General features: G+C 27.1%; 1 protein-coding gene and 1 long non-coding RNA gene across 5 annotated transcripts; one reads left to right on the top strand and one right to left on the bottom strand.

Moving 5' to 3' along the window:
• Window positions 1-9: 9 nt before the first annotated feature.
• LOC126902346 (uncharacterized) lies at window positions 10-2080 on the bottom strand. The gene is made up of 3 exons (XR_007703193.1): window positions 1993-2080; window positions 590-768; window positions 10-501 (listed from the first exon to the last, which is right to left on the bottom strand). It is a non-coding gene; the product is annotated as an uncharacterized LOC126902346 (long non-coding RNA).
• A 5721-nt stretch (window positions 2081-7801) lies between these two features.
• LOC126902324 (oligopeptidase A-like) lies at window positions 7802-10489 on the top strand. Of its 4 annotated transcripts, none has more exons than XM_050679459.1 (7): window positions 7802-7919; window positions 8064-8190; window positions 8281-8487; window positions 8553-8727; window positions 8797-8909; window positions 8985-9143; window positions 10462-10489. In XM_050679459.1, exons 1-7 carry the CDS (start codon window positions 7853-7855, stop codon window positions 10472-10474), a joined length of 861 nt encoding a protein of 286 aa, XP_050535416.1. In that variant the 5' UTR covers window positions 7802-7852; the 3' UTR covers window positions 10475-10489. The 4 variants fall into 4 exon arrangements, with proteins under 4 accessions (XP_050535416.1, XP_050535413.1, XP_050535415.1 ...); XM_050679456.1 differs by lacking the exon at window positions 10462-10489 and adding an exon at window positions 9730-9793; XM_050679458.1 differs by lacking the exon at window positions 10462-10489 and adding an exon at window positions 9382-9415.
• Window positions 10490-11359: the final 870 nt, after the last annotated feature.

Below are 11359 nucleotides of genomic sequence, written 5' to 3'. Positions count from 1 at the left end.
ATTCTCAGTTGTAAGCAAAATATAATGAAAATATTTGTTGACTGATAGCTCAAATCTTTAAACAAGCCATTGATGTAACTGTAGAAATAATATGTATAAAAATAATAATTTTACTATAGTTGTTTTAAGTACTTGCACATTGTTTTTAAAACAACAATTACTCCTACCTTAAATTTTAAGCAAATTTTTTTCTTACAACTCCTTCTAATTGAATTTAATCAGATAAGTATTCTAATAAATACATGTATTACTCTAAAACATTACCTTACTTTAAGTTCAAAATTTAAAAATTATCAATAGTTTTAATTTTTTAAAGTAAAAGTATTACTATAAGAATAATTAACATACAAGAGATTTAACTACAATACGGTCATTTCAATATAACAATTCATTCTAATATTGATCTCACAATATTCTTATACTTAATAGAAGAAATTAAAGCTTACTAATGTTATATGCTTAGAATCATGTATACAAAACCAATAGACATCATATTTGTAACTGAAATTAAATTAAAAACAAATTAAATTAACTTACATGGGATAAAAATGGTAATACTAAAAAGCAAAATTTATTTTATTAAACTCACTCAAGTTTTTTTGAGAACTGTGCATTTATTTGATATGTGACTCTTTTTCATGATATAATCATGGCAATAGCAAAATCATGATTAAATAATTTTTGTTTTTTAATATGATTAAGATATTAATTTTATGATATCAAAGTATCTTAATTACAAGTGCATACTTTCAACAGCAGGTATTAAAACTAAAAATTAAATTAAAAACAACAAATTTTTAATTAAATTATTATGTATGAAGAAGTAACTAAAAACTTAATTTACAATAGAAAAAATAATGTTAAAAGAATTTATGGATGACGACTTACGTAACAAGTCATAATAATTATAATTTGTACAAATTTTCACATATTATTACAGAAATAAATTAAAATTATGTTTATTCAAATCTACGCATGCTTAATCAAATATTTATAAACTTATCAAAATAGTTGCATAATATTTTCTTAACATCTACAGTGAAATATAAACACAATCAAAAATAAAATTATTTTTATTAAATGGAAAATTAATATTCAGTAGCTACTCCATACAATTTTTTAATTAGGTATACATACTTTAGGTTTATTATTTTTTGCCCAGAGTTGAAAATTTATTATTTGATTATGCCTAATAATCTTTTATTTNAAGTTGAAAATTTATAATTTGATTATGCCTAATAATCTTTTATTTAAAAAATGTATACAAAACTTTAAATTGACAAATGTAAGAAAAATTCTAAGTACTTATTTTATTATAAATAAAGTTATTATTTTTTATTTAAATTACTAAATATTTCACTATTTCCCATACTCCAATTATGTAATTTCACAATTATTGTCATATACAAATTAGACTCATGCAATATTTTATTTAAAATCATTGCCAGAGTTAAAACTACAAATTAATAATCAAATTTTAACCAATATTTCAATTAAGTCATAGTTCAATTTTCATATGACTAAATAAATAGAATACTTATAAATATGTTTGATGCATACACATTACACTTAAGTTTTTAATAAGTCTATTTTTTTTACAACTAAGCTATTCATAAAATCAAATTTGTTTCCCTAACTATAAAAATTATTAAGTTTTACTAAACAATTAAAGTTTAATATAAATACTACCTAAATAAATTATTAACTAATAAAAAAATGTATTCAAAATAGTTAACGCTAGATGCTAGTTTCAAAATTATTATATTAAGTATACCAATATTATTCAGCATATTATACTCATTAGGAATAGTTGGGTAATATTGTCATAAATGAAAAATAATTAGTAAAAAAATCAAGATTACAATGATCATTTAAATGTAATATGAGCAAAAAAATAGATTGTCAACTTATTCTTTTGGGAGCCTGAAGCTTCCCCTAAATATGACCCTAATTATACTGCAGATCTATTATTACATCATTATATGTACTTACTTTTTAAGTAACAAAACACACTACAGCAAAATTAATTTTCCTTAAAAGTGAAAAATATTGGTTTTCATTCATTTAGGTATAAATTCTTGTGGGCCAACGAGCGGGAGGACTTGGAATCCCGCTTGGGGTCCGCGTTCGGTGTGGGGTCCATGGTGGACCATATGCTGAGAAGCCGGGAGGGGTTGTATCTGGGTCAGGCGTTCGCTGAATCGGTGATGAGCCAAAAAGAGGAGGCCGAACGCCAGAGGCAGAGACTGCCCAGGGTGAGAGTACCTGCGGCGTCGGCTAGACTGGCGCCGTAGGTGCTTATTGCATGTGTTTTATGTTTTGTTTATGTTATGTATGTTTGTGATTTATTAAGCCAACCCTCGCGAAGTCCTGCCCCCACCTCCACGTGGTGCAACCCGGGCAACGGATCCCGACTTTTGGGATCCGGCTAACGGGGGAGGCCACACCACGTTGTGAATCAGCTCTTGATTAGTTTCGGGCTGATTCACAACGTGGTGGTGTGANTAAGGGGAAATTGTCCAATTTTAATAAAAAGTATGTCAAATGAAAGATGTACTTATAATGTATTTAGAAAATAAAAAATTGTGCTGATACATGCATTTTTCGAAAAATTATAGCATTTTTAAGTTGAAAATTAAATGTTCAACGACTTATATTTATAGAAGTTGAATTATACTTTATATAATTAAAAAACGGTAGCACAGTGGGGTCGCGGCATAGTAGAGACATTGCATAGTAGGGTCCAGTATAGATTTAATCTGACAGTGATTAAAATCACTATCATAAGAAACGCTTCGATGCAAATCTGTAGATAGTGTTTAATTTTAAAAAATTGATGGATAATTGCAAAAGCAACATCAACTTCTATTAAAATAAAATACAAAACCCATAATTATCATACAAAAATAGTATATTTTTCAATATGGTAGCCATTTGCGTATAGAAGATAGATCGTCGGGACAAATTTTTTTTTTTCATTTTGTAGTACATAAAATAAGCTTTAATTTTATATATGTTTAAAGGACGCAGTATTTCCGGAACATTTTCAAAAATTAAGTTGAAAAAGTTATTTTTTGTAAAAAAGTTACTATTTTAAATCCTCCCAGTGAGCAGAATAAGTGTTAGATTTTCAAAAAAAATTATATCAAATGAAAGGGAAATATCTAAGGTTTCAATACAAAAAAATATTATTTTTATTTGTTCATTTTTGAAAAAGTTATGGCAGTTTTAAGTACAAAAAACATCCCGATAAAATGTAATTTTTATCGCAAACATTACATTTTTTTTTAAATTTTCGACAGCCATTTGCACATAGAAGATAAGATGTCGGGACAAATTTTTTTTTTTCATTTGATAGTATATAACATAACCTTTGATTTGATATATGTTTAAAGGACGCAGTATTTCCGGAACATTTTCAAAAGTTCAGTTGAAAAAGATCTATGTTTTTTACAATATTTTAAGTTTTGAACGCCCCCTATATAAGGGGAAATTGTCCAATTTTAATAAAAAGTATGTCAAATGAAAGATGTACTTATAATGTATTTAGAAAAAAAAAATTTGTGCTGATATATACATTTTTCAAAAAGTTATAGCATTTTTAAGTTGAAAATTTAAAATCGAAAATCGAAAATTTTAACACAAAAATAGTGTTTTTTTAACTACGGCAGCCATTTTGCGTATAGAAGATAAGTCGTCGGAACAAATTTTTTTTTTCATTTTGTAGTACATAAAATAAGCTTTAATTTGATATATGTTTAAAGAACGCAGTAATTCCGGAATATTTTCAAAAATTAAGTTGAAAAAGTTATTTTTTGTAAAAAAGTTACTATTTTAAATCCCCTCAATGAGCAGAATAAGTGTAAGATTTTCAAAAAAAATTATATCAAATGAAAGGGAAATATCTAAGGTTTCAATACAAAAAAATATTATTTTTATTTGTTCATTTTTGAAAAAGTTATGGCAGTTTTAAGTACAAAAAACATCCCGATAAAATGTAATTTTTATCGCAAACATTACATTTTTTTTTAAATTTTCGACAGCCATTTGCACATAGAAGATAAGATGTCGGGACAAATTTTTTTTTTTCATTTGATAGTATATAACATAACCTTTGATTTGATATATGTTTAAAGGACGCAGTATTTCCGGAACATTTTCAAAAGTTCAGTTGAAAAAGATCTATGTTTTTTACAATATTTTAAGTTTTGAACGCCCCCTATATAAGGGGAAATTGTCCAATTTTAATAAAAAGTATGTCAAATGAAAGATGTACTTATAATGTATTTAGAAAAAAAAAATTTGTGCTGATATATACATTTTTCAAAAAGTTATAGCATTTTTAAGTTGAAAATTTAAAATCGAAAATCGAAAATTTTAACACAAAAATAGTGTTTTTTTAACTACGGCAGCCGTTTAAATGTAGAAAAAAAAGTGTCGGGACAAATTTTTTTTTTTCATTTTGTAGTACATAAAATAAGCTTTAATTTGATATATGTTTAAAGGACGCAGTCTTTCCGGAACATTTTCAAAAATTAAGTTGAAAAAATTAATTTTTGTAAAAAAGTTGCCATTTTAAATCCCCCCCAATGAGCAGGTTAAGTGATAGATTTTCAAAAAAATGATATCAAATGAAAGGTAAATATCTAAGGTTTTAGTATAAAAAAAAATTATGTTGATTTGTTGATTTTTCAAAAAGTTATGGAAGTTTTAAGAAAAAAAAGTGAAAAAATTTCGAAAATTAGCGATTTCTAAATTTGTAATTTTTTTGGATATTTCCCCCATTTGCGGGGAACGAGGGAATTTTTTTCAATTTTTAAGGGTAATGTCTTCAACTAGATACGATTTGTGATCTTTTGACATATCGTTGAAAGAAATCGGTTCAGTGAGAGCTGAGAAAAAGTGTTAACAGACACAAAAAAAAAAACACATCATAGTAAAATTAATACCTTCTCCGCTTCGCATCGAAGCTAAAAAAAAGGTATAAATTCTTAGTAATTTTGTCTTTCAACAGCCGAAAATCCAAAAATGTAAATATCTTTATAAGTAATTTGTTTCGTTAAATTCCCAATATAAATAATTTTCCTTGTGGCTATATGATAAAAGAAAATGATCAAAGCAGATCAATATAAGCATTGTTTCGTAATTGAACTTACCTATTATTTGACATTTTTTTCCTTAAATGATCTCAATAAACTTTCAAATATAATTTAATAATTGTAACGATATAAAAATAAAATAATTAATATGTTACATTGAATCACTATATTTATAACATTATTAAACTTTTAATATACAAAAACGTTAAACAACGCAAAACTGTTCATAAATGGTTTATGTTGAAAAAATAACCTTCAATTTTGAATAAACATTAATATTTAAGAAATGTTTTTATTTAATTAAATCATTTAATAATATACAGGGTGAGGCGCAGCCGACTGACGATTTTTGAAGGGCTATGAATAACGAACAGTTAAACTTATATGAAAACAAATTGTATTATTAAAATCAGTTACAAGTCCCATTTTTAAAATAATTTTTTGTAAATAATATCTAAGATGACGGCCATCAACATCAATACATTGTTTCAGACGTTCTCTGAAGTTTACGAACGATTTTCGGCACATTTCAATGGGTATGGCCTCGATTTCCTGAATGACTTTTTGTTTTAGGTCTTCTATGGTATTGGGGCGATGTCTGAAAACCTTATCCTTTAGGTAGCCCCAAAGGAAAAAGTCACACGAGCTTAAATCGGGGGAGCGTGCTGGCCAGCCTATGTCACCCCTCAGAGAGACTAATCGCCCAGGAAACATTTGTCGCTAAACAGCTAATGAAATTCGAGCGGTGTGCGCTGTGGCACCGTCTTGTTGAAACCATACATCTCCCAAATCATGTTCATCAGCCATTTCCTCCAACTTTTGATGCAGATAAGTTTCTAACATGACAACATAACGAGTGGAAGTGACAGTGACTGTTCTGTTATCCTCCTCAAAAAAATACGGGCCGATCACTCCAAATTGGGACACAGCGCACCACACTGTCACTTTAGGAGAGTGTAGTGGTCTTTCATGGAGCTGTTGTGGGTTATTTTTGGCCCAATATCGAAAATTTTGTTTGTTGACAGTTCCAGAAAGATGAAAATGGGCCTCGTCACTACAGAAAAAAGTTGCTGTCGGAGGGATTTGCTGAAGAATTTGTTGACAAAGGTTTTTGCGATTACCGTAGTCAGTAACATTTAATTCTTGGACAAGCATTATTTTATAGGGATGGAATGATAAATCTTCGTGAAGAATTCTCCTCAAAGAACGGTTCGATATTCCCAATGCAACCGCATGTTTCCGGACAGAGCGTCTAGGTGACCGTTCAATTGCCTCTCTAACCAACTGCACATTATCAGGGGTTCTTACCGTTCTGGGTGGTCCATGTCCTCGCCCATTTAGGGTACTTCCAGTTTGTTCTAATTGCCGTATCCAAAACTTAATAGTGTTGGCAGAAGGAACAGATTCGGCACGTGGAATGCCGAAGTGTAAACGAAAAGCTCTTTGTGTAGCGATTACAGAATGGTTATTTTCGTAATACGCGCGCACGACGAAACCACGATGTACACCTGTCCAAACCATGATTACGACTAAAAACGGCATAACCGTGGCATTCAAAATAAATCACTGATAAAGGTCTACACTTATCTTTTCTCAGGCTAATGACCCCATTAAACTCGTCAGTCGGCTGCGCCCCACCCTGTATAAAGTCCCAAACCCTACTTATAACATTAAATAACTTATTTTTGAACCCTTCTCACAAAAAACCATAAATAATTTAACTNTAAACTCGTCAGTCGGCTGCGCCCCCCCACCCTGTACAACAACTTTTAAAGTTTTAACTATAATGTGATCTGATTGTTATAAAAAAAAAATGTCTTAATCAATTCAATGAAACTTAAGAAGAAAGAAGATGATTTATTTTTATCTATTAAATATTGTCTTCATCCAAAAATGTAAATATATTATTTGGCAATTAGATGTATCAATTTTCATATATGAAAATTTGACCTGCAGTTAAAAAAAAAAATGATTATATCAAATAAATATAAATTTATTTTGTAGTTAATTCTACTTACCCGTTATATAACTTTAGTACAGTTTTATCATCTAAATAAGGTTAAATTATTATTTAATAATTGTTACGACGTAAAAATAAAACATTTACTAAAATGTTACATTAAAACACTGTAACTACACGATAGTTAAACAACTTAATAATGGATAAAAATATTTAACTATATGGGATAGCAGTACCACGTAGAATTAGCGTTAAACCCGATGTGGTTTAAAAGGTTATGTTAAAACTTAACATAATATTAATCAACATTAGTAAAAATTATTTTTGTTGGTCATATCACATGATAACATTATCGTATTATAGAATTGTATCGAGTCTCTACACTACGGTGAAGAGAGGCTAGGAAATTAACTTATCAGTATTAAAGCTTGCTATACAAATCAATGGACTTTGCTTTTAATAATACAGTTAAGACCATAGAGTAATACTATGATTAAGACCCGATTTGAATCTATTATTACTATCACTCAATTAGTGTGTCGTAAATTATTATTGCTATCTTACTTGTCATCATATCTTGGTCAATAACAATTAGTGTATATTACATTATAGAAAAATAGTGACTTCTGTATTGAAAACATTAAAACAACAATAGAAATTTAGTCCAAAATTATTTAACTTTAACAAGCTNCTTAGGTATTCCAAAAACAAGTTTTCACTACTTTTTAATTTATCTATTTTTAGACATGAAGCAGCTGAAAAGTTAGGTTTTAAAAATTATGGTAATCTATCAATGAGTACCAAGATGGCTTCTTCAACAGAAGAAATTGAAAATACTCTATCATCAATTTTAGAAAAAGGTAACATTAAAAATTAATTAAGTAATAAACTTAAAAGTTCTACTATTAAAAAATGTGTACATAATTTTTACTTTAAGGTAATTTTTTTTTGTTAAGATTGTTTTATTTTAATTGAATTAGTAAAATATTTTTTATAAATTCAAGCAAGACCATTGCAAGAGAAAGAGATAGAATTACTTCAAGAGTTTTCTAACAAAAGAGGAAATGAATATCCAATACAATTATGGGATGTTCCATATTGGGCAAGATTACAAATGAAAAATCTCTATGGGTAAATTTTTATTTTAAAATAAAAAACTAATATTTAAACATTTTTTTTTGTTAAATAATTGACATTTAATATTGATTGTTGACTTTCTAGTTATGATGAAGTCTTATGGTCTGAATATTTTCCATTAGATAGAGTATTAGATGGACTTTTTAACCTGTGCAATAAATTGTTTGGCATTCGTATATTAGAAATGCCTAATAAAGTAAATATGTGGCATCCTGATGTTAAATATTATGAAATTTTAAGAGAAGATGAACCAACTATTATGGCAGGTTTTTACTTAGATCTTTGTACTAGGTATAACATAGTAACATAGATATAATTTTAAGACAAATAATCAAAATTTCTTATATTTACAACAGACCTAACAAGATGAGAAGTGTGGGTGAACCAGGTTGGATAGTTACTCATAGAACTGCTTCATCAATTCCTAAAAAAGTATTACCTTTAGCAGCTCTTATTATGAATATGCCTTCATCACAAAATAAAGTACCTAGTTTATTGAGTTTTAACCAAGTGAAAACGTTATTTGGCAAAGTAACCCTTTTAAAATTAATTAACACATTAAGAATTATAAATTATAAATAACATTTGTCATTTAAATAGTTTGGACATCTTTTACAAAATTTATTATGTCAAGTTCATTATGCTGAAGTATCTGGTCTAAACAATGTCGAATGGGATGCAATAGGTATTACTAGTAACTTTATGAAACATTGGTAAATAAAAATGTCACTTAATATAAAAATGTACTCCAATATGTTCAAAATCAAATAATTCCTGATTTATGATAGGTTATACGATAAAGACACATTTGAAAGTTTAAATAGTCATTATAAAACTGGAAAAAGGTTGCCTGGTGATCAATTAACTGAAATAAAACAACATATGGCTGGTTTTAATACTTGTGAAGAACTATACAAGTCAATGCTAGATTTGAAAATGCATACAACGTAAGACTATTAGTATATTTTCTATATTATTTATTTATGACTGTTTAATGAACTATATAAAATGCTTAATAAAGTTAAATAACCCAGCACAGTGAGATCATGCTATAGTTGGGACAGGTATAAATGATATCTGACAGTGATTAAAATCACTATCATAAAAAACGTTTCTATGTGAATCTGTTAAATTTTACAATAATTTGTATATTTTCTAACAAGCTTGGGATAGTTTTTTTTGTAGTAAACAAGAAGAGCATTAATTTGGTATAGAATAAAATAGTGCAAACATTGAGGAAGAAATGTTTTTTTTCAAATTAAGTTATTATTATTATTTGTATGGCTTAACAAATCAACATTACAGAAATTCTAAATATTAATAATGAAAATATTAAATTAATTATATTAAATTGAAAAGATTATAAAGATGTATAACATAAATAAATATAATTTTAATGAAATTTACATTTTTACATGGGTGATTAGTTTCTTTTAAAGCCTTCTTGTACTTAAGTTTTTTATTTAATTTTCGCAAAAATTATACCAAAAGTAATTTTTCTGTGTCTAATATACTCTATTAAAATTTCATTAGGATCATTGTATTTAAAGTACAAATATTAAAAATATACAAAAACATATAGAACAACAAATAACAAAAAACCCAGTGTAATGGCACGGTAGGGACGTGGCATAGTTGGATCAAGTATAATGATATCTGACAGTGATTAAAATCTCTATCATAAAAAATGATTTGATGCAAATGTGTAGATAGTGTTTAATTTTAAAAAATTGGTGAATTATTCCAAAACCCGAGACATTGTGTATCAATATCCTTATTTATACAAGTTTTATAATTTATAATATACAAAGAAAAATGGTTTTATTTAAAAAAAATGTATGTCGAATGAAAAAGGTATACAAATATTATTTTCCTAAAAAAATTGTATTTATCCATACATTTTTCAAAAAGTTATAGCATTATAAAATTAAAAATATCAAAAATAATTTTTTACAAAAATTGTATTTTAGCTTCGATATGAAGCTGAGAAAGTATTAATTTTACTATGTGTTTTTTTTTTTGTGTCTGTTACCACTCTTTCTCAGCTCTCACAAAACCAATTTCTTTCAACAATACATCACAAAATTACAAATTAAATCTAGTCGAAGACATTTCCATTAAAAATTGAAAAAATTTCCCTCGTTTCCCGTAAATGGGGAAAGACTCCAAAAATATTATAAATTTAAAAATCGATAATTTTCAACATTTTAAAAAAAATTTTTACTTAAAATTGCCATAATTAATTGATATAATTTTTTTTTATAGGTACATGAGGTAATTACATATTATTTTGTATATATTTTGTATAAATCTGACCCTTTACCTGCCCATAGGGAGGGATTCAAAATGACAACTTTTTCAACTTAACTTTTGAAAGTGTTCCGGAAAGTCTGACACTTTTATATATACCTTAAATTAAAGGTAATGTAATATACATTATTATGGAAAAAAAAAGTTTTCGGATTTCATTTTGCTTACATGATCTTTTGACTATCGTTGAAATTGGTTCAGTTAGAGCTGAGAAAAAGTGGTAACAGACACAAAAAAAAAACGTCATAGTAAAATTAATACCTTCTCAGCTTTGCATCGAAGCTAAAAGGATTACAAATAAATCTCAATTTTGAGTGTGTTGATTGGGAATTCAGAAAAGAATCAAAGATAACAATATCATTGAAATATCAAAAATAAATGACATACAAATTAAATTACATATAATAGATAGACTATTAAGACTTAGATTGTTCACAATAAAGTTAATAGAATCTTTAGATTTACCTAGTAAGGTAGGATACTTTTTTAAAGATTTATACTGAAAATTATCAAGTTCATTATTATGAGTAACATAATCATATGACCATATAAGACTAACAAATTTAAGTGGTTTTGTAGCAGTGCACTGTTAATATTTATTTAAAAAAAAGGGTTTTTAGAATTGTTAGTATTTCTTTTGATAAAACCAAGCATTTTATAAGATTTTCTTCAGGTGATTTTTAAAGAAAATAACTAAATGTAGATATTCTATTAAAAATATATATATATATATTTATTCACCNGTCGGAAAAAAAAAATTGTAAGAGCTAAATTGTTTGTATTTTTATGTTCAATCATAATAACAAATTCAAAATAGGGGTTCCCATTTAAGAAAATGCAAATTAATGTTTTT

Source organism: Daktulosphaira vitifoliae, unplaced genomic scaffold (assembly GCF_025091365.1).
Source record: "Daktulosphaira vitifoliae isolate Bord-2020 unplaced genomic scaffold, ASM2509136v1 Scaffold_3, whole genome shotgun sequence".
Classification (NCBI taxonomy): Eukaryota; Metazoa; Arthropoda; class Insecta; order Hemiptera; family Phylloxeridae; genus Daktulosphaira; species Daktulosphaira vitifoliae.
Note: the sequence above shows the minus strand (reverse complement) of the source record. Positions and strands in the feature narration are given on the sequence as shown.